The sequence below is a fragment of the Henckelia pumila genome, chromosome 4 (genome assembly GCF_033568475.1).
Source record: "Henckelia pumila isolate YLH828 chromosome 4, ASM3356847v2, whole genome shotgun sequence".
Classification (NCBI taxonomy): domain Eukaryota; kingdom Viridiplantae; phylum Streptophyta; class Magnoliopsida; order Lamiales; family Gesneriaceae; genus Henckelia; species Henckelia pumila.
The window spans coordinates 131,070,545-131,093,248 of NC_133123.1; the positions used below are offsets into that span (position 1 = coordinate 131,070,545).

Below are 22,704 nucleotides of genomic sequence, written 5' to 3' on the forward strand. Positions count from 1 at the left end.
AAAAGTAAGAAATCTAAATTTGTGAAAAATTTCAATGCAGAATGCACGGAAAGGGCTTTGGAGTTGCGTGGATTGGAAGTTTGATAATTGTCATGTGTATAGTGTAGTTAGTTTATGAGAGTGTAGTTAGTTTATGAGAGATTTGTATATTGTTTTTGGTGTTGCGACTTTTGTGTTGGTACGATGAACGAAAAAGTGACTTTTATTATCTATCTGTATATGATTAGAGTTAAAAACTTGCGATCAATCATTTTGTTGTAAATATCTTATTTTTCTTGTTTTCATGAATAAAATTGGAATATTCTTTTTAGTTTTTCATTCATTTTCTTTTTTTTATTTGGTTGAATTATTTCCGCAGCGTATATTGTATGCTGTCAATAATATATCCACGGCGTATTTTGCACGCTGTCGATGTAACTTTCCGTAGCATGCAACGTTCGTTGTTGATGAAAATTTCCGCAGCGTGGATATAAGTTTCGGCAACGCGCTGCGGATGTAAGTTTTTGCAGCGCTCGTTGCATGCTGCGGATACCCCATGAGTTTCAACAGCTTACTACTATGCAGTGCGCGATGTGCGCTGCGGATAGCTAATTTACACGTTGCGAAAACTCACTTTTGTTGTAGTGATATATATATACACTTTTTTAAAAACTTTTTTTAATTTTTTTTCTCCTACCATTTCGATTATGAAAATAATAACTTTATTTTAAAATTAAAAAAACTATTTCGATATTTATTTTTTCTGTGGAACACGTGCATTGTATGTGTAATAATCAGTCATTATGTAATATACGTGTTAGTTTATGCTACATCGGGAGTGTTTATTCCCCTATTTCAATACCATTAGATCACATGAGACCTTTATATTTTTATGAAAATTGATATATTTGTTAATGATCCAATGGTTAATATTTGACCACATCATGGGGGGAAAAGTACTTTAGGTGTAGCATAAAATAATCCGTAATATACATAGTTATGTGTTGCAGAGAATAAAATAACGCATACCTTAAAAATATTAATCCTGAAAATGTGCTTTTTTAAAAAAAATTTATCAAAAATTATTCTTTTGAATTTGTATATAAAATTAAAATATAACAATAGCTTTTATTTTATAATAATCTTTACTATGTTATTTAAAAAAATCAAACTCTAATATCATAATCGATACTATACTATATTATAATAGACGAGGGTCTTCTACTAACCGGTTTTGGTGTGTCAAATCACACCAAATTTTATTCCCATTTTATCTCTAATTTAACGCATATCTTCTTTAATTTATATCTCAAATGACTATAAATGTATTCTCATTTCTTTCTAACATCATTATCTTTTTTTTATGATGTGGAAACCTGCAGCCGCTACCTTTCGGTGCGCACTGGGTAGACTCTCGGATTAATGCAATAGCCTGCAAACTACGTTGGGGAATTGAACTACTGACCTCTAGTCAAGAGTTCACCTACTCCACCAACTTGGACACCCCCTTGAAGGCAACATCATTATCTTATTATTTTCTCTTTATCTTATTTTTTAAATTTCATTATCCGTTTTTATTAAATTATCCAAATACATTTTTACAAATTTTCTTTACTTTTTAAAAATTCACATGTTTTTTCTCTATTGTAAATTTTTACGTTTTTTCCCAAATAATTGAATTATCAAATACGTGAAAATCACGTGCCACGGTTTTTAGTTTTAATAATATTAGTGTTTCGTGACACACAATACGTGTATACATATTATAAAAACATTTTGTTTGATATTTTTTATATAAAACATTTATTATTTTATTAAGATATTATATTTATAGATTAAATACGATTTCATTGGCCTTTTGAACTTTGAGATAGAGTGGAGAAAATCAAAAAAAAATTAAAGATTGAGAGATGTACAAAAATTATTAATAAACTTATACTAGAAAAAATTTTAAAAAATATTATGAAAGGTAAAGTTATAAACAAACTTTGTTGTTACATTGACACATGAGTCATGACTATCTCTAGAAAATTAGAAGTCATAAGCTAATTTTTAGGGAAAGCTGTTTTAGCATGAAAAAATTTTATTAGATACAAAAATATTACACACGAGCTGATAATTTATAAACTAAAATGATTATCACCTATATCTTCTCCTATATATAAAGAATTTTTCCTTAGACATCATTTTTTTTTTATTACTAAAATTACCCTTATGTGATATAAATATTAGGTTTTTGTTTTCTTTTGTTTTTTTTTCTTTAATTTCGATATTTCAAATTGCAGTTTATTCTTCGATAATTTTTACAACTATGATATTATAACTTATTTGAATATAAATCAAATTAATTACAAAATATTATAGAAGCACGCAACACATGCATCAATACGTTATTTTAATAATTTTGGAAGTTTTAATATTGTTATCTTCAACAAAAACAACCACCATAATAATAATGTTAAATTATATTCAAGAAAAAATAAATGTATGGTTACAAGAAAATCTATAAAATTTAATCTGTCAACTAACAAAATTTATAATTATGATTTTTTTATAAAAATAATCAATCATTTTTCCCAATTTAAATATAAAACTACTCATGATAAGAAATAAATATCTAATAGGTCAAGGAAAATTTTGTAATTAATAAGTAAGAGTGTAAACCAAGGTGTACACTACAAGGTGTACATCTAGCATTTTTGTTTATGGTGCAATAATTATCCCTGCTGAGTAGATCGATCGATCCATGACGCTTGGGCTGTTGTGCGGTTTAAAAAAATTTGAGTTGCATAATTATCACTATAGCTTTTGGTAAAACGACAAGCGTTCGGTCCTACATTTTTACCTCAAACGTATTAGTTGTCACTACAAATATAGATTGAATCGACCCATATAACAAATATATATAGATCCATAAGATCGTCTTACAGAATACATACCTACAGTTGAAGAAATTTACTTAAATTATTGACTGAAGTTGGTGAATTAATCCTATTATGAAATCAGTTTCCAATTACAGAAATATTTATGTGCAAATGAATTCCCAATCATTTATATATTAGATAAAGATAAGGGTTTTTCCGATATTAAATAAAGACGACCGTGACATGAAGTTAGTTTACACAACATTTAAGTCACTCGTATTTAATACAGTTTTGATTATAGGTTTTGGATTTAAAATCGTGCCCACACCACCTTTAGATCAAGCGAACCCATGTAGCATTCTCGGCTTTTAGTTAAATTCTTGAAACTTTTGAGAATTTATTATTTTGCATGAGTACTGTTAGCAGATTAAACAGATAATGGAGGAGTGCGGAAGACTGAGCCACCTCTTTGTGACGGTGTTCCTCTTCAGTTTCCACTCATATATTGTCCTTCCCACCATCGCCGATGTCACCGTCGCCGCACTGTGTGGCGGTAGAGATGCCTGCTCTCTCGCCATTTACCTCACCGGTTTCCAGCAGGCTGTACGTACTCATTATCATATAATTATATTAATTAGTCCATATATATATATATGATTCATATCTATTTATACTTTGCTTTTTTCTTGTTTTTTTTTTTTCTTCTTTGGCAGATTTCAGGGTTAGGTTCTGTGATAATGATGCCACTTCTGGGTAATCTTTCGAATTCCTATGGTAGGAAAATTTTACTCACAATTCCCACGACTCTTGCCATTGTGCCGCTAGGTATATATGACGTATACTACTATGTTGTTTAATTTTGCTGGCTTTGAACTTTTTTAAAAATCCCGTACGTTATTAATGGCATTCATATAAACAGCAATCTTGGCACTGAAGAGGACGAAAAACTGGGTTTATGCATACTATGCATTCAAGACTTTGACTGCCATGGTTGCGGATGGGGGTGTTCTATGCCTTTCTTTTGGTTATTTGGTAACTTCAAAATCTAAGGTTACAGGATCGATTTCGAATCAATGAATTTCAAATATACTAGAGAAATAATCAAATAAGATCATAAACTTCAAATTAACCCATTTCATGTTTATACAATATTTGATGTTAATTAGGATGGATACAGGTTCACGGGTTGAAATCGATCCATTAATCTAGCTTTTTAAAATAAGTAATGTACAAAATTTAAGATATGATCTATATATTGTTTCATTGTTAACAATAAAACTATAATCGGAATCTATGGATTTAATTGAAATCCTTATGTCCAAGTTCAACCTAAATTAAACAATGATATATATACAGTCGTTGTTAGATAACTACCTGTGCATGACTGCAGGCAGAGAGTGTGTCGGAAGGGAAACGCGTTGCAGCGTTTTCAGTTCTGTATGGAGTTGTGTCCTTTGCAAATGTTCTTGGTAACTTAGGTGCTCGCTTCCTCTCCACTTCTCAAATATTTCAGGTCCTGCTCGAATTCAATTATATATAGTAGTATTTATTAGTTTCATTTGTCGTCCAGAATATATATTATACAATGAAATTATAGCACGCAGGTGGGGGCGTTTGTATCCATTCTCACGTTGGTTTACATGAGAATATTCGTCAAGGATTGGAGTAGCAGCAGCAGTAGTCGTGATGATCATATTGATCATAGTACTCCTTTGGCATTAGAGGAGAGAACAGAAAGTTGTAATAATCTTAGGTTTCATGGAATTCCATCGCCAAAGGATATATTTCGTTTGATCAACACCAGGTTTATAATTATATATATTACGTGCACTGCCACTAATTTAATTATTATAAGTTATATAATATTGTAGCTATAAATATAATAATGAAATTTTACAGCACTACATTTGCACTTGCTGCATCTATTACATTGTTGGGCGGCCTGGCTGATGCTGGAGCTCAAACTTTCTTACCGGTACCCCATATATACCATCTCTTTTACATGAGTTTACAAATTTATAACCCCCATTTCTCTAAATCATCAACTTATTTGGATTAATTTCCATTATCATTTCAATTAAACCATCTACTTTTGCTAATATAACTCCAGCAGTGTTTTGAAAACTCGCTTCAGATATGAAACTTAGTATTTAGACATGTATGCTCTTGTTATTCCCAATAAGACGGCTCGGTGATGATGTTTGAAACAGAAGATCATCGATCATATAAAAACATGCATATATAGTTCGATCTTATAATTAAACATGGTATCGAAAATGATCAAGATCATCGTACTTATTAATTTTGGAATATATCGACCTGTTTTCCTTTCTTGATCGCACTACAAAATTTTTATAAGAGAGAATGATTTTTTGATCCATTAACTTGTGTATTTTTTTGTTTTTGCTCTATTAGCTAGCTTTTCAAAATTTGGTTTTGGTATACGTACACTAACTTTTATTTTTCAGTTACTTTGGTCCAATTGCTTGCGTGACAGCTTGACAGGTCATTATTTTCCGGTGTCATGCTAGCATTTTTCGATGTCATGTCAGTATTTTCTGGTGTCACGTTATCCATTGAACTAAAATAGTCAAAAATTAAAAGTCAGTGTACCAAAATCAATTTTTGAGAAGTTAATGGACCAAAATAAAAAAAAATAAACAAATTAATTTGCCAGAAAAAACTATTTTCCCTGTTTATAAATTAATTGGTTCACGTGAGGATATTAAATCCCCGACAAAGTTTTCCCAGTCTCTTTCTCATATTTTGTAGGTTCACCCATTGATCCACGCAATAGGATGAATTGAGGAGGTCCACCCTAACTTGAATCAGACACGCATAAAATATATTTTATATACTGAAAAATATTTAATTTATTATTCCCTAAAACAAATTAATGTTTAGAAAATTAAAGCTATATTTTGGGTTTCAATGAACTATTTTCATGCATATCTAAAATTTTCTTCATTTTAATTTAAGGATATTAGCCAAATTAAAGTTAACTTTGAAGATATTTAATTATTATATTTTCTATCATCATCATTTATTTTTTTCTAATTCTTATTTTGATTTAATTTATATATGCAGTATTTCTTGAAATTCCGGTTCGGATTCAACAAAAACCAGTTTGCAATCATCTTCCTCATTATCAACGTCGGGGCAGCGCTATCAAATGTATGTATCTATATATATATTATGAATTAATAATTGGCTCCGTTTGGATTGAATAATTTGAAATCCATATATGAATTTTGAATTCATTTTCATTGTTAAATAATTTCAACAATGAGAAATCAAATCAATCTCATACTTATTTACACTCTATTTATACTAACCATAATGGATTATCATTTCAACATTTTAAGGATTTGAAGTGTGATTAGCTCAATTATAGTGTAAATAAATATAAAAATTTATTTGAATTTTTTTTATGCAAGATATCTAAACAATAAAATATATTTAAATCTGTGGATTTCAAATCATTCCTTTGCAGGTGGTTTTCGTGCCTAAGTTGGGACATCGTTTTGGAGAAATGACATTGCTTTCTTTCGCATTCTTCGTTGCGTTTTTAAATGTATGTTATGTTACATTCCTTCAAAATAAAAACACACACATATATATATATATAGAATTTTTCAGCTGCCCAAAAAATTCTTTCTCACTTCATCCCCAACCACTAAAACACGGTGGTGGGTTTTAGTTGTTATTGTTTTTGATTTTTTACACCACTAAAATCCATCAACGATTTTTAGTGATCGGACATGAAGTTGAGAGGAATTGTTGAAAAGCTGAAAACTTTTATATATATATATTATACTATATTATATTCTTTAAGCACCAACCAACACATGGTGGTCTTTATATTTTTTGCAGATGTTGCTCAATAGCCTATCATGGGCACCTTGGGTGAGGTTTTTAATCTCTCTTTGTGTGTGTGTCTATATATATATTATGATCTAGCCCTGATCGAAAATATCGATTGGAAATTCTAACAAGTGTACTAAGTCAAGTAATAGCGAATGATGATGATTCCAAGTATCGATCCCACAAAGACGTGACTAATATTTATTAAGATATAAATTATTTAATTAATCTAGGCTAAATAAGAGAAGTGATTTTTGTGAATGATTAAACTAAACTAAATTACTCAAAAGCAAAGAGCACAATTAAATTAAACGATGAATTAAACTCAGGAGAATGCGAAATTCAAATTAAAATGACCGGGAGCACACAACGGTACCAAACATCAATTATTGTCACGTATTTGATTTAATCAAGCAATAATTATCTAAAATCACGATGAAATTATTTATCTTAATTGTTAATCTATTTCTAGAATTAATAAATATATTTTTATTCAACAGTTCAATTATTTCTAATTGAATTTAATTAAACAAAAACACATTCACAACTATGGAAGTTCGGCTTTCACCTAAAATCGCACACTGAAATCGAATACTATTTTTAGTCGGTTTAACTATGTGTTGATAGATATTTTTCAAGCTAATTTCTTATCCATTATCTTTCGAATCAAGATCAAACGACAAACATGAAGCTAATTGACCAGATTAAAAGCAAGAGATTTATGCAAACATCAATCAATAACTTAAAATAAATCCAAGCAATAATCAATTCAATACATGAGCAAAAATTAGGGGTGTTAATTCGGGTGGGTCGGGTGGGTTCGGGTCGGGTTGACGAAAATAGTCTTTAAAAATTTCTCAACCCGAACCCCAACCCGGCTAATCCGACTAACCCGATCAACACAAACCAACTAATTTTTTTAACAAAATAATTAAATAAAAATTCAAAACACACAATAATAATAGTAATATTTAATTTAATCACATAATAATAAAATCTAAGCTTATATATAATTTAAATTTGAAAGTTTAGTTGTAAAAAATTTAAAGTATACTTATTACAAAAAATAAAAATTATTTTAAAAAATAAAAATTGTACAAAATAAACATTAAATGACGAAAATTTATTATATCAATATACAATATATTTTTTCAAGCAATACAACGTATAAAAATGTAGCAAATCTTTCTTAATTTTATATAAATAATAATAATTAAAAGTTTTGGGTTGATCCGAACCCAACCCGAACCCGATTAATTTTTTTGGGTTCGCTTTCGGGTCAACCCGATTCAACCCGAACTTAAAAACCCTCAAACCTAACCCGATATTTTTCGGGTTGACGGATTGGGTTGAGTTTTGATACCCCTAGCAAAAATCAATAGTATGGTCATGTTGTAGCCTCAGTCAAAAAACGTGATCTACTCCATCAAATTAACAAAACTAGGGAAAAAATCTTATGTTTTGAATCCATGAGAATTAAATTAGAAATAGCAAAATATCAGAAAGAATATATATGAGTGATGTCATTGTCGCGTGAAGTGCGTCTTCTTCTCTCCTCGCTCCAAGTCCTAGTCGTCGTCTTAAAAAATTTTCAAAAGCCCTCTAAATTTGGGCCGTGGTCTTCTTTTATATTTTCCTCTAAAAAAAGCCCTATTTTTCTCCTTAATTAAAGCTCAATAATGTCCAAAACCGAGTAAAATACAAAGTTTCTTTAAATTCCAAAATTCTTCGCGAAGGAGTAATTTTTTTGCTGCGACATGCAAGGACCCGGACAACCCTCTAAAGGTGGTCCGTGCAAGGTCCGGGCATGGGTCCGTGTATTTTTTTTTTTTTCAAATTTTCTTTTCGATGATGCACAGACCCTTTTCCAGACCATCTACAAGGTCTGTGTATTAAATCTTCTTGAATTTTCTTGGCTTCTTGTAATTTTTTCTTGTCTTCCGGCCAAATTCCAACTTGACATTGTAGTGTTTGACTTGCTATTCAATATTCAAGTTTTTTTCAATTTCATTCAAACCTACCAATAATGAAAGTATGACGATTTATGCTCAAAACTAGGGACAAAAACGTCAAATAAACACGAATACGACAAAATATGGTTCTAAATATGTTATAGGACTGGTGCTTATCAAGCCCCAAATGCAATATACTTGCTACTTTACATTTTAAAACAAAAACAAAAACAAAAAATATATTGAGTTTCAGTTGATTATGCAGGTACCTTATACTGCTGCATCCCTCGGGATAGTCTTTACTATGTGGTCCTCATGTGTGAGTTGCCATTTCTTTGGAATATTAATTCACTCAAGTTTCCTTAAAAAAAAAAAATTCACCCAAGTTATACATACAAATACACACACACATATGTTTGATCAAAAGAATATTAATTAATGGCAAATACAACAGGTTAGGAGCATTGCTTCAAAACAAGTTGGGTGTAGTGAACAGGTGTGTTTAAATTTTGTGTACATCGTATTTTTATTATTATTATTTTTTTTACAGATAGTGTACATCGTATTTATAAACAATATGTACTCCTGGATAACCAATATTATATTTTGTGTAATGAAGTTAATGAGTTTTGTGTAATGAAGTTATGAGGTTATTATACAAGAGACTAGGTTTCTTGTGAGATAGTCTCACAGATTTACATCTATGAAAAATATCGATCTGATCCATATTTGTATAAAAAATAATACCTTTAACATAAAAGGTAATATTTTTTTATGAGTCGGGTCAGGTCGGAGATTCATCCATAAAATTAACCAGTGAGATAGTCTAATAAAAATTTTTCGTGTATATTATTAAAATTCTTATAATTGTTAAAGTGGTCGTTTATATATATATACACACACACAAAGACTTAACAATATGTCCTTAATTTGTACGTGTAAAAAAACATGTCATTAATCTAGGATAGATTACCGAATAATACTAAATGTACAACTATATATCGTACAATAATATTTACAATAATTATATTATAAAATTTTATATTGAATTTATCTTGAGATTTTGATAAATCGAATTTTTTGTGTTGTAATTGTTTTACAAATCTCGTTGTATCTGCAGCATGACTTTATTCATGTACATTTAGATGAATTTGATTTTAAAATGAGAGATTTAATTTGAAAAAAAATAATTATAATTTCAATCTTATATATATATGTTTCGAATCACACTAATATTAGACTAAGAAATGCTTAAGTAGATAAAGAGTAAATTCAAAATTGAACTACATAAAATTCATTCCTACAAAAATAACAAAAATTTGAAATTCATGAATCAATGTATTTTGATTCTCTAAATTAATCACAACATATTGATTGTGAATGTCTCAGGGCATCGCACAAGGATGCATGATGGCCATAACATCATTGGCCAACGTGACTTCTCCCTTGATCTTTAGTCCTTTGTCTGGTAATTTCAAGAATTTAAATCATAAATCAATTATTTTGTTTCTTCAATGATATTAATTTCTTTATATTCTTTTAAAAATATATATTAATTTCTTTTTAAAAAAATTGATATATTAAAATGCAAAATAGGATCGTTCAAAAAAATGCAAAAAAGAAGGTGATGTACACTCTCCCAAATTAACATTTTATTTTCTGTTGGCAGCTTTATTTCTGTCTGAGGAAGCACCCTTTCATTTCTCTGGGTTCTGTGTGCTGTGCATTGGACTTTGTTATGTAAGGTTCATTTCATCCTTTTCATGATTTCTTTTTGGGGGAAAACACACACACACACACTAATGCAAGAACAATATATGCCAATCACTATTTATATCAACCATTGGCAGCTGATGGCTTTCATTCTGAGCATGATCATAAAACTCGTTCCGAGTTCCTCGAAAGAACGAGTTAGCAACCAGCATTGTGTGGTAGCCTAAATCGAATTCGTGCTCAAAGCATATTTTATTTTGAAATATAGCAATTGCAAATCAAGGTTCTCTCAAATTAGAGAGAACTTGTTCGGTAAATGGAAGCAAATGTGTATTGCTTATTAATTATCATGTGATTACTTGTTAAATAATGGAGCTTGGTAAATTGTGTTTTACAAATTACTACTAAGAAATGAAGAGCCTTTCCAGTGTTCAACGTGCGTTGAGTTCGTTCTAAATAACCAATTTTAGAATGATGTTTGATTTATGCATTCCATATTGATTGCATACTGGAATTATGACATTTTTTCCAGTAATTTTTAGAAATCAGATAGACTTAGGCTAACACTCTGCTGCTATCTCTGTTTCTTGATAATAAGGGATATACCTTGATTAGTATACTCAGAAAGAAACCTACCAGCTGCACAAGATTAAACTTAGATCAGATTAGCCAACATTAGTCATTTGGGGCATATGTTGTGTGTGACAAGTTGTTTCTTACCCAAGCAAGTCCAACACAAAGGATACTGAAACCTTGGAAGTCGAACGGAGCCTTCTCAGACAAAAATAAAGCTGTAACAAGGATATGGTTTAAAGGTTGAGCGATGAGTATGAAATATGATCACACTTAACGTGTTGTCTCGTGTGGTGTCCTGTAAGCATGCAAGAGAACAAAATTTTGTAGCACCTGACAAAGGGCTGTAAATCAAGGGGGAGATGAGATTTGCCAACGAGGTGATGCCCAAAATGCATCCTTGTGCAAGTCCCTGGCAAACCGAAGAGGCAACATAAGCGAGTAGTTTATGATAAAATGATTCCATAAAATGATGGTATAATACTACGTTTCCTTGCAGTTCTGATCGTGATCAGCACCAAAAAAATTAAGATTGGGATGGCCGTTACATAATCACAGCCAACAAGTCATTAAGTTGATTTTCGTTTCTCATGGTTTCAACTACAATATACCTGTTGGTTGGGTCCAACTTGTTTTGAAACTATGCTTCTTATCTGCATAGTTCAGAAGGTAACCACATATCAACAAATAGTAATCAAAACCGAACATAAGTTAATATTGGCTGTGGTGAACTCACATTTGGGCTCGACAAAAAGAGGAATAGACCCATCGCGGCAGCAGCATAGGGTACCTAATGGACAAAATTTGGGGGAAAAAAGATTTTTTAAAGTATGTATTCCTTCAATATATTGGTACTTACTCGAGCAGAACAAGATTCAAGGATTTTCATTTGCACTCCCAAAGTAAACTTCTTGAACAAGTATAGGGAGTTTCAAGTGCATGATATTCATGGAATATGAAAGAGCATACCCAAGTTGCCCATGCGATGCTGTCAAAGAACATCTGCAGCAAACCAGAACCAATTTTTAATAATGTTACGTGATACATCAATATATTCATGTATACGCAGAGGTTTTATGTATGAAAGGTGACTTGAGAAAAACACATTTAAGAATCCGGCAAAAAGTGCTATAGATAGCAACGTCTCCTCTCCAATAGCAGGACCAAATAGAGGCATGAAGATCATCTGCACAAGTTTTCATTTTAATATCCAGCAGAGGCCAAAATAAAATTAAAAAAAGAAGATACAAATAGCATTAGAAGAAGCACGATAGGTGATGGGATGTAAAATACATTTGATAGGGCCGCTCCAATGTATGCAATAAGTAAAAGGTCTGCAAATTGATCTTTCCCGAAGTGGAACCGTGCCTTTAAGAAATACTGCGGATGATGGATAAATCATAAAGTGAGCACATTGAGAAACTTGCTCGCTAAACACCAGCCAATCAAACGGAAAAAGGAATGTAGGATACCAGTAAGCAAGTTTGAAGTCCACCCTCAGCAAGGCTATTGAAGAAAGCAACAAATGCTGCTAATGAAAAAGCAAAGCTGCAGCAAGAGGATTGTGTCATTCAGCAAAGGGAGAAGAATGGGGGCCCGAGCAATTTTTTAAAAATATGTAAGCTTAAAAGCTTTTTAAGGGCATGTCATATCAAGAAACTGCTGGGAAATCAGAGCTGGAAGTTGTGTTACCGTTCACCTATGGATAATATTTAGTCTAGCACGGTAGAATTTTCATAATAACATGTCACGTCAACATAATGATCCATTAAAGTTTCATTTCCACATGAGATCAGACATTTCTTCAACGTAGTAGGTTGCAAAGCAAACCAATATGATCAGAGACACCAATGCCCTTGATTTACTCAGGCATCAAGAAAGTTTTGGAATTTGTGAGCTACTGTTTTTCATTCCCAAAACCTCTATTTATCTGTTCCAAATATACTAGCAACAAAACAATTTTTAAAGAGCTATTATCTTCTTATTGTGCTTGCAGGCATTGAGTTAATTTATTCTGGAAGAAATTCCTAGGATCATCAGGACCAGAAGATAGAAAAATACAACGAATTTCCAAAAAATTCAAGAGAATTCAACGATTATACCTGCTCTTTAGCAAAAAATATATATCCTTCGGTGATGGAATTTTCTTACTGAAGTCCATCTTCTCCAATGCTTCGACACTGTCTTCATTGCTTTCTATTTCCTTCAAAATTGGCTGCTCCAAAGCATCAGAAGGGAGTTTTGTATCCTTCAGAAAAATTGTCATGTAAATTGCTGCAGCAATAGCTGCAGCTGCTGCAACCTGAATGGATTGAATCACAGATCAATGATTTGTAAAGGATAAAAAGTTGTTGAGATTGACTTTTGCTGAGAAGTAACAGAGACCCTGGGGGCTAATCAAAGAAAAATTAATGGTTTCTGCATTGATCAAGGAAAGACCTGAAATATCTGAATTGTGGAGAGCAGGCGAGCAGCTAAAGTACCACCAACATATGCTGAGAACATCACACCAGAGAGAAGTCCAAATGCAGAGACACGATTCCCTGCTGATACATTGTCTGCCTGAGAACATACCCCATACGGCTAAACTTAGAATTTGAATATCTTCCCAACTAACATTAGTTTCTCTTGAATCAAATTACACTAAGTCGAGTGATAATCCAACATGCACTCTAGTAAAAGAAATTACTGCCGATATTTCAGCTATCAAGCTCTCACTTTGCACCATTTATATCACTGCTTCTCTTTCCACTTTCCAGCATTTTCCAATCTCACAAAATTCATAACAATCAGAGATTGATAGAGGATTTTTCTTCCAGTAAAAAATTATGCACATCTCTAGCCGACAAATAACAAGATGATGCTTTGGGCATGGTCTGCCTGCCACCATTTAGCTAAATTTTAAGGAGCCCCACTACGTACTTTGACCCATGTATTTTGCCAGGATACTTAGCAAATGGATTGAAGGCTGTAACATTTCTTTTTCTTGGCAAGTAAATCAAATGGGAAAATGGTCAAATTGCATATCGTGGAATTCATAACGCCAAACTAGAGAATTATTACGAAACCAAGAAGGAAGTTACCGCATAAGCAATAGCAAGGCACACGCCACTTTGGGTAAACATGGCAGTTATAGTCTTAATGACATAGTACGCGTAGAGGAAGCTTTTTTCCCTCTTCCAAGCCAACACAACTGCACAAAAATGGCCAAACATAACCCAAGATACGCATTATCGGTGAAACAAAAAAAAAAACAAAGAACACTTGTGCTGTCACATACATACCGTTGGGAATAATAGCAAGGAAAAGAGGGATTGCGAGCAAAGCTTTCCTACCATAAGCATCAGAGAAATTCCCAAGCAATGGAGTCACGATCACAGATCCTAATCCTGAAACCTAGTAATTGTAACAGAAATTTGATGAGAATCTGATGAGAACTTCCAAAAACAACAAATGGGTTAGTTGAATTACCGCCTGCTGGAAGCCGGTGAGGTAAATGGCTAAAGAGCATTCATCTTTTCCGGGGCAAAGCGCGGCAATGGAGACGTCGGGGATCGCCGGACTTCCAATCAAATCGGCGAAATTCGACAGAAACATGGTCACAAAGAGGTGGCTCAGCCTCCGCCAGTTCTCCATGTTTTGAGCTCACTCAATTCAACTTCAATCATATATGTATATATATATATATATATATATATAATATATATATATATATATATACCATTGCTTTCTTGGATTAGCCTGTATAGGATTTGTCTTGTCCAGTGTGGCTGATTAGCATAATTTGCATGATATTGCCTTAGTTCGAAGGTTTAACCAGAACGCACCTAAACATAGTAACTGCATGCGTGTTTCCAAGTCACAAAAAAAATATTAATATAAACATAAATTTAATATCTTATTATTTGTTACATCAATATATATCATTAATTATATTCATATATATAGTAAAAATATGAATCATCAAATGCATGATTTAAATACAATTTAAGATATGATGAACCAATTTAAAGATCGTATCAAGACATTGATCGTTGTTTTGTGTTTTTTATCTGTACCCATTGAAAAAGTTACGTATCATAATTTTGTTTCCAAGATTTGTCAATATCAACGAGACTGATATGATATGAGGAAGATAAAGACATGCATGCACGTGCTCTTCTATGCATATATAGCCCCACCTAACACCATACTTCACAATTACAACTCCATTTAGCTCTATTTCTGGATCATATCACATGATCTGTCATGCTATTTTAGAAATGTTTTATGCTCCACCGGGTGCTCTTTCACCCGGTGGATCTTGATCCTTGATTGGACATGGGCCCCACACAAATGCATGCACGTGCTCTTCTATGCATATATAGCCCCACCTAACACCATACTTCACAATTACAACTCCATTTAGCTCTATTTCTGGATCATATCACAGGATCTGTCATGCTATTTTAGGGATGTTCTATGCTCCATCGGGTGCTCTTTCACCCGGTGGATCTTGGCCCTTGATTGGACATGGAGCCCACACATTTACCCCATGCCCAATCAAGGGCAGATGCTGCATCGGGTGAAGAGCACCCGGTGTAGCATAGAACCTGCCGTTATTTTATTATGATAGTTTCTAAACGAAGATTCAACGGTTAATTTTTTTTGCACGCGAAATAAAATCTCTCATGAAAAAAAAAGAAGCCTCCAGATCTAATACACATAACCCATGTCATAATCTAAATTTAGTATTATATATATAGAGTTTTGATATGGTGAGCACCGATCATGAGCACTTATGTGTGCACCTGCTGATGTGGCGTTTACCTATTGGCTGTAAAGGATGTCACGTCAGCGGTGCACACAAAAGTGCACATCATGGGTGCTCATAATATCAAATCTATATATATATCTATATATATATATATATATATATATATATATATATATATATTTAATTTCTAACAAAGTCATTATAATATATATTTATCAAAAATAACATGTGAAAATATTCGACCAATTAATAAATCCAAACTTTTATGATTATTTTAGATATGAACATTTTTTTAGTTGCCTTTCTAACAATTTTTTCATAGGATAATAATGTTCATCACGTTTAAAATTAGATGATATAATTTTTTTAAAAAAAAAGAAAAGAAAAAAGAAAGACAAAGCCGCCTAAAATTGATATTTTATACAAGTGGTTGAGGTTCCGAAAAGTTAATTGAATTCATAGGCCTTTCACACCATTTGGACAGCAGAATTTTCAATCAAAGGCTTTCAAAAAACCATTAATTCATATTATCCATTGTTATCGAACTCCGTCCTCCATTTATTATTGCGTTCCTCTCTCTCTCTCCCTAATTACACACTTTTTATTTTATCAATATTTAGTACATTCAAAAAATAATTGCTACGATTTTCAAAATTTAGTTAGTAGAAGTATATTAGTAAAAAAAAGTATAAAAAATATATGTATAGGTCTCTTGTGAGACGGTCGTCTCATGATCTTTATCAGACGGGATTACCCTACTCATATTTACAATAAAAAGCGACAATTTTGGAATAAAAAGTAATACTCTTTCATTGATAACCCAAATAGGAGACCCGTCTCATAATTACACGCGAAACCGTCTAAAAAGAGTTTTTGTCAAACTATATTACTAAACGATTGTGTATGCATATATATATTTGGGACAAAAAAATATGTGGTCTATATAATCGGGACGGAGGAATATATTCTTAAATTTTATATTAATAATTAATGTAATATTCTCCGATTTCTATTTATAAAATTGAATCGTTTGAAATCTTCCTTTGATATTTCTTTCCGAGTCCAAATGCAAATTATGAGACTAGATTAACCCTAGAGTGATTAGCTAGCTATGGATTGGAATTAATATGAAAAGAACAATCAATGAAGGCAAAGACTATATATGTTGCACTTCATATATGTTGCACACTGAGAAGGATTTAAAAATTAGAATTGGAGGAGGTTTGAATTTTATAATATAAAAAATAAAAAAAATCATTGCATTATTTTTTGAACGTAGTTGAACTCTATGATATCTTGATACATAGTTTATTAATAATAGAATTTATATCTATATATTTAGTCAAAAATCACCTTATCGGTACAAACACTGCCTTAATAGTGCATCTAAGGATGGAGATTTATCAATATATGTGTGATCAACTGAAAAAAATTGTGGACTCCACATGTATCGATAAATCTCCACCTTTAGATGTTTCTTGGAGCAGTGCCTGATAGAATCTAATTTACCGTGTCAAACGATCGCAAGCTAGAAAGTCGTCCTCCATTTTGGGAAGTGTCATCTTCACATAATTCATTACTGAAATGACTTGCTTAGTAGTGGTAGTAGAAATAAGTAACGCCAATACAAAATGAATCAATCTAGTTCAACATAACTTAAACATTTGATCGTCCAGTTTCTGTCAACTGCTGAACAACTCAACAAGTATAGATGCCTTCATACAAGTTTACAATGTACCAATTCATGCTCCAGAGCAACTATGTCTTGATCTACAAAATCTTCATGATAAAACTTTGTTCTAGGTTTACAAATTGATATAATAATAATAAATAAATAAATAAATAAAAACAACAACAACAACAAACTGAATTTTCATTGTTAAAAAATAGCTAACAACACAGAGCTCTACAATATATATATATATATAGACACACACAATCCAAGCAAATTGATAGCGTATTTGTTTAGGAAAAATTGCATATGTCACTCATGTGAAATCCTGGGTTCGCTGATAACTCCTTGTGAAATATTTTTGAGCTAATAATCCCCTGTGTTTCTGGATCGGTAGAATACGCGCCGCCGCTATGGTTTGTGGTTCACGTGCTATGAGATGCAAATATTGAAGTTTTTATCATGTCCCGGAAGCGAGACACGTCATCGGCATTGTTTATCAATTCAAAATCATGAAACAACAAGTCACGTAGTACATAAAATAGCCAAAAACCAATCTTTTATATAAACTATAATTGTTTTTACAGTGAAAAACACAAGTGCGGAAGCGATAACGTAATAAAGAATAAAACTGAAAAGCTACTTGAATTTTCATATCTTGAACTTGATCACCAACCCCAAAACGCATGTTGTTCATCATCTTCCAAATGATATTCACCCGTATCTGGGGAGGAAAGTAAGAGAGTGAGTGTTTTGGAAAACACTTCGTAAGTGGAGGCCAATCGTACACACGAATATCAAAATATAAATAATATGAGATCAAAAGAGGACATGTTCTAGAACATGTCGCGACAGGAGTCAAGACAAGAGACAAATAGAATTCGAAATAAGGCATCAAGACATATCAAAGCTAAAGCATAAACTTATACATGTCAATTTTATTCATCTCTTTAATCATGGTATACTGATCAGTCCTTAATTGTTACTCCTCTAAGAGAACGAGGCCTAATATCGGTTATTATAACCCACCGCATTAGGGTCTTATCATATCTTACCATGTTTTCGGAAATTTCCTTATCACTTCTTAATTCAAATTCTAATAGTGCATTTTCAAAATTCATGGCATAACAAGAAATCATGCAGAACAAAACATGTACGAAATCAAAGTAGCATGAAATGGATAATGTACGATTGAGTTTTCAGAACGTGAACATGATCATTTTAAACACATATATACATAAGTCCACTTACAGAAAATTTTTAGACAGTTCTTTAAATTCAAAATTTGAGTAAAACTTAACGATACGAAATAGAACAAAAAAAGCGGTTAACAAGAGAAACATAGGATGAAAAATCGCGTTAAAAACATAGATAATTGTAAAATAATAAGCCCACTTACATTAGAATCAAACGAAAAAGTTTAGGAAACCTACTCGGGCAGCACTTCGGAAGTATTTCGGACAGCTTCTCCTAGCTCGAATTCTTGCTGGAGTGGAAAACCTTTGGCTCAAAAATTGGGGCAGAGTATCACTATTAATCAGCTGATAGAACTCGAAATTGCAGCCTATAATGGCTTGGAAGTTTGGAGAGCTTTGTGGTGTGCTTTCCTTCACAATTGAGGGGGTATTTATAGGGAAATCTTGCAGCTGAATGGCAGACATTTTTGCCTCTTAAATTGGGTCATAAAATGTGTTAATTAGGATCCTTAATCAGCCTAATGATGACTAATCATCGTGATAAGGATGGAGGTTACAAGGAGTTACAAAACTTCTTTATTTCTCCTTCAAATTTTGATTTTGATTAGCTTTGTGGCTGTTGTATTTCAGTAGTTTTATGGGGATTATAAGGCTCATCATTTCGAAATTTAAAAAGTTGTGGTGGTTTGGTCAAAGGTTGCATTTATCTTGTCATTTCAATTTTTAAAAAAAATGTTGCCGAAGGGTTTTAAATTTCGGAAATATGGCTGCATGGATTTTGAAATTTTCCTACATGATCTTGGACAATCATTCATTTATTTCCATCCTATTATTTTCGAAAATTGCTACAAGGAGGCAAAAAAAAGTTGTACAAGGCTTTATGTGCATGCACGAAAATCTTGGGGCTTCACAATTTTTTTATTAAAAAAAGTCTAAAATACCCTTAAATGATTGATATATGAGAATGTATTGTCTCTCGTCTCTTTCGTCTCATCTATTTTTCTCTTGTGTCAAATCTCACTTGGAATATTTTGGAAGATGGAATCAAAGGTTGATGTTAGGTATCCTCAAACTCCATGGTGTAAGTGCAATGTTATGGCTGATATTAAAGTTGTCCAAACTGAAACAAAACCATCCAAAGGACGGTTGTATTATTGTTTTTTTTTTTTCTAAAAAAATGTTGGTATTTTCGTTATTGTGTGATAGGTTTGTTTTAATTCATGTTTTGTGGTTATTTTTAGTTTTTTTTCTACATGCATTCATGTTATTTTAGTTTGTTTCAGTATGATTTTATTCTTTTTTATGCATTTTGTCTCCACCTCACTTTCCTTGGGTTAATTGTAGGAATTTTGAAAAACTGAGACGTCTTTGGACAGAAGACTTCGCGCTCGAGCGGGTGCTTTTTTCGCTCGAGCGCATGAAGAATGATTTTTGAAGAATTTGGGCAGAAATGGACGCGCTCGAGCGGGGACTTCTTTTTTCGAGCGCGTCTCGTGAAAAATATTTGTGCAAGGCAGAGTAGTTCGCGCTCAAGCAGCAACTTCTTGCGCTCGAGCGCGATCGAGGGAGAAGTTTTCCATATTTCGGACTGTTTCAGAATTGAAACACATTTTTTATGGACTTTTGGGACTGTATAATACCGAAAAAGCAGCAGAATTCGAGATATTCAGCATATTGGAGAATTCTATCAAGAGCAAGGCGGCTAGGCTTGGAGAAAATTGAAGAACTCTCTACTTTTTCTTCTTTATTTCTCTTAATTTGTGTTTGATGACTAAAACATTATTTTGAATCATGTTTATGATTATGGAGTAGACTTTTCTTTTCGATTAAGACCACGAGACAGGGCCGAGACTGATTTATGTTGAACATATGGATTATGATTTATGATTTTTTATTTATTTCTATTATTGATTGTTGGATTTATCAGGTTGTTCTTGTGAATAATTTGGCCAGTTATTTGCTTGATTGTTGATTGATTCTACATCGAAAGATTAGGAATTGATTATGCTTTGCTCCAACAATTAACACAAGGTTAAATCGACTAGAAATAGTAATCGATTTCATTGTGCGGCTTTAGGTGAAAACTGAATTTTCATAATTATTGAATGTGTTTGAGTTTGATTAGAATTAATTAGAAATAATTAATTTGTACAACTTGAACAGCTTTAACAAGATCTAGAAATAGTTTGTTGAATAGAATAGAAAAATTCGTCGTGATTTGAATTAATCTTGAGTTTTAGATTGTGCCACGCGTAAACATAAATTAGCTCGGTACCTTTGTGTGCTTTAATAGATTTATTTAATATTGAATTTATTCGTTAAGAGATAATTGTTTTCTTGTTATTTTTCTGATTAATCTATTTATTATTTCTATTTAGTTGAGTAAAATCAATCACTTTTTATTGCTTAGTCTAGATTAAGTAGAATAAATTTATTTTGGTAAGCATCAGTCAGTCCCTGTGGGATCGACATCTGGACTCTTCGTCCGTATACTACTACTTGACATAGTTCACTTGATAGATTAATTTAATAACCAAATTAGAAGGTCAAATTTTGACGCCGTTGTCGGGGACTGTAGTGATATCAAGATTAATTATTTACTTGATATTAGACTTTTATTTTGCGTATTTATTTACTGAATTATGAACCTTTCTCTTTGTTTCTGATTTTCAGGTACTATATTTTCTTGTATGCACCGCGCTCGACTCTCCGAAGATCTCGTACCACTTGATTTGAAAATCGAGCGCACACTCAGCAGCATACGGAAAGCTAAGAAGAAGATAAACCTGGCGCTTGAATCAGATTCGGTAGAAGAGCGTGAAAGTGATAGGATATCTGAACCAAAGATGGCAAACAACATTGAAAATCGCACAGTTTTGGATCTCATTCGACCGCCGGTTGCTGGATATGGATCTAGCATTGTCCATCCTGCTATTGAGGCGAACAACTTTGAACTATAACCTATCATCATCCAGATGATACAACTGCAAGTTCGATTTGGAGAAGCATCGTTGGAAGATCCTTACGCTCATCTAGAGCGATTTCTGTCAATTTGTGACATATTCAAGTTTAAAGTGGCTTGATGATCTACCTGTTGGCTCTATTAGCACATGGACGGAGCTTGTTCAAGTCATTTTGAACAAGTACTTTCCGCCTACTAAGATGGCGCAATTATTTTCTGATATTATCTCCTTCAAGCAGAAAGATGGTGAGTCTCTGAATGCAGCCTGGATCAGATTCAAGAAGATGTTGAGGATGTGTTCTCAGCATAATCTAACACAAAGCCAACAAACTCAGACTTTTTACAATGGAGCCGACCCATGGTGCGATCTATGTTGGATGCTGCAGCAAATGAAAGTTTATTCAGAAAAACTCCAACAGACGCATGGGAAATCATAGGGAATATGACATAGAGTAATATTGGGTGGACAGATTTGAAAAAGGAGAAGAAAGCAGGAATTTTGGAGGTTGATGATTTAACAGCACTGACGGCTAATATTGACGCTCTTACTCATTAAATGTCGCAGAGCAGTCAGCCCCTGTTAATCAAATTCAGGGAAATATGCCAGAGGAACAGCAGATTTTTGAACTGAAGCAGCAAATTTTGTGGGCAACCAAAGAAGACAGCAGTATAACCCATACAACAATACATATAATCCGGGCTGGAAAAATCATCCTAATTTTTCATGGAAGCCTTCGGAAAATATTGCGAACGTGTCTAAAACAGAGGAGAAAAAACCCAGCTTCGAAGAAATTATGATGAAATATGTTGCTGGAACTGAAACAAGGCTGCAAAATCAAGAAGCAGTGTTGCAGAAGTTGGAAACACATATGAGACAGATAGCAACCCAACTTTCAACCAGGGCACCAGGATCGTTGCCTAGCAACACTGAAAAGAACCCGAGAGATATGAATGCTATCATGGTCATGACAAGATCACAAGCTGAAGGACCTGAAAAGAATGTTGAGGGAGAGGAGACCATGATGCCTAACACTGATGAGAAAAAGGAGGACAAGCACATCTATGCAAATTCTTCACCTACAGGTAAGAGAGGTTAGTCTTCTAACTCTGATGTTAATGTGGATATAGACTTGAGTAAACTTCCTTTTCCCCAGCGAGCAAAACAACTGCAAT

General features: G+C 32.8%; 2 protein-coding genes across 5 annotated transcripts; one reads left to right on the plus strand and one right to left on the minus strand.

Annotated features, from left to right (window-relative positions):
• The first annotated feature begins 3,209 nt into the window (after window positions 1-3,209).
• Window positions 3,210-10,647, plus strand: LOC140863944 (uncharacterized). 2 transcript variants are annotated; one of them, XM_073267751.1, is made up of 14 exons: window positions 3,210-3,446; window positions 3,557-3,668; window positions 3,763-3,893; window positions 4,234-4,356; window positions 4,448-4,647; window positions 4,743-4,818; window positions 5,931-6,017; window positions 6,337-6,417; window positions 6,717-6,749; window positions 8,925-8,978; window positions 9,114-9,155; window positions 10,049-10,127; window positions 10,329-10,399; window positions 10,510-10,647. In XM_073267751.1, exons 1-14 carry the CDS (start codon window positions 3,282-3,284, stop codon window positions 10,597-10,599), a joined length of 1,344 nt encoding a protein of 447 aa, XP_073123852.1. In that variant the 5' UTR covers window positions 3,210-3,281; the 3' UTR covers window positions 10,600-10,647. The 2 variants fall into 2 exon arrangements, with proteins under 2 accessions (XP_073123852.1, XP_073123853.1); XM_073267752.1 differs by having other exon boundaries at window positions 3,763-3,875.
• Window positions 8,908-14,598, minus strand: LOC140863946 (uncharacterized). Of its 3 annotated transcripts, none has more exons than XM_073267755.1 (15): window positions 14,417-14,598; window positions 14,230-14,341; window positions 14,029-14,138; window positions 13,385-13,507; window positions 13,048-13,247; window positions 12,418-12,493; window positions 12,239-12,325; window positions 12,051-12,131; window positions 11,915-11,947; window positions 11,682-11,735; window positions 11,557-11,598; window positions 11,279-11,357; window positions 11,093-11,163; window positions 10,979-11,011; window positions 8,908-9,020 (listed from the first exon to the last, which is right to left on the minus strand). In XM_073267755.1, the coding sequence occupies exons 1-15, from the start codon at window positions 14,579-14,581 to the stop codon at window positions 9,012-9,014; spliced, it is 1,275 nt and encodes a 424-aa protein (XP_073123856.1). In that variant the 5' UTR covers window positions 14,582-14,598; the 3' UTR covers window positions 8,908-9,011. The 3 variants fall into 3 exon arrangements, with proteins under 3 accessions (XP_073123856.1, XP_073123855.1, XP_073123854.1); XM_073267754.1 differs by lacking the exon at window positions 8,908-9,020 and adding an exon at window positions 9,985-10,124; XM_073267753.1 differs by lacking the exon at window positions 8,908-9,020 and having other exon boundaries at window positions 10,747-11,011.
• Between the last annotated feature and the right edge of the window lie 8,106 nt (window positions 14,599-22,704).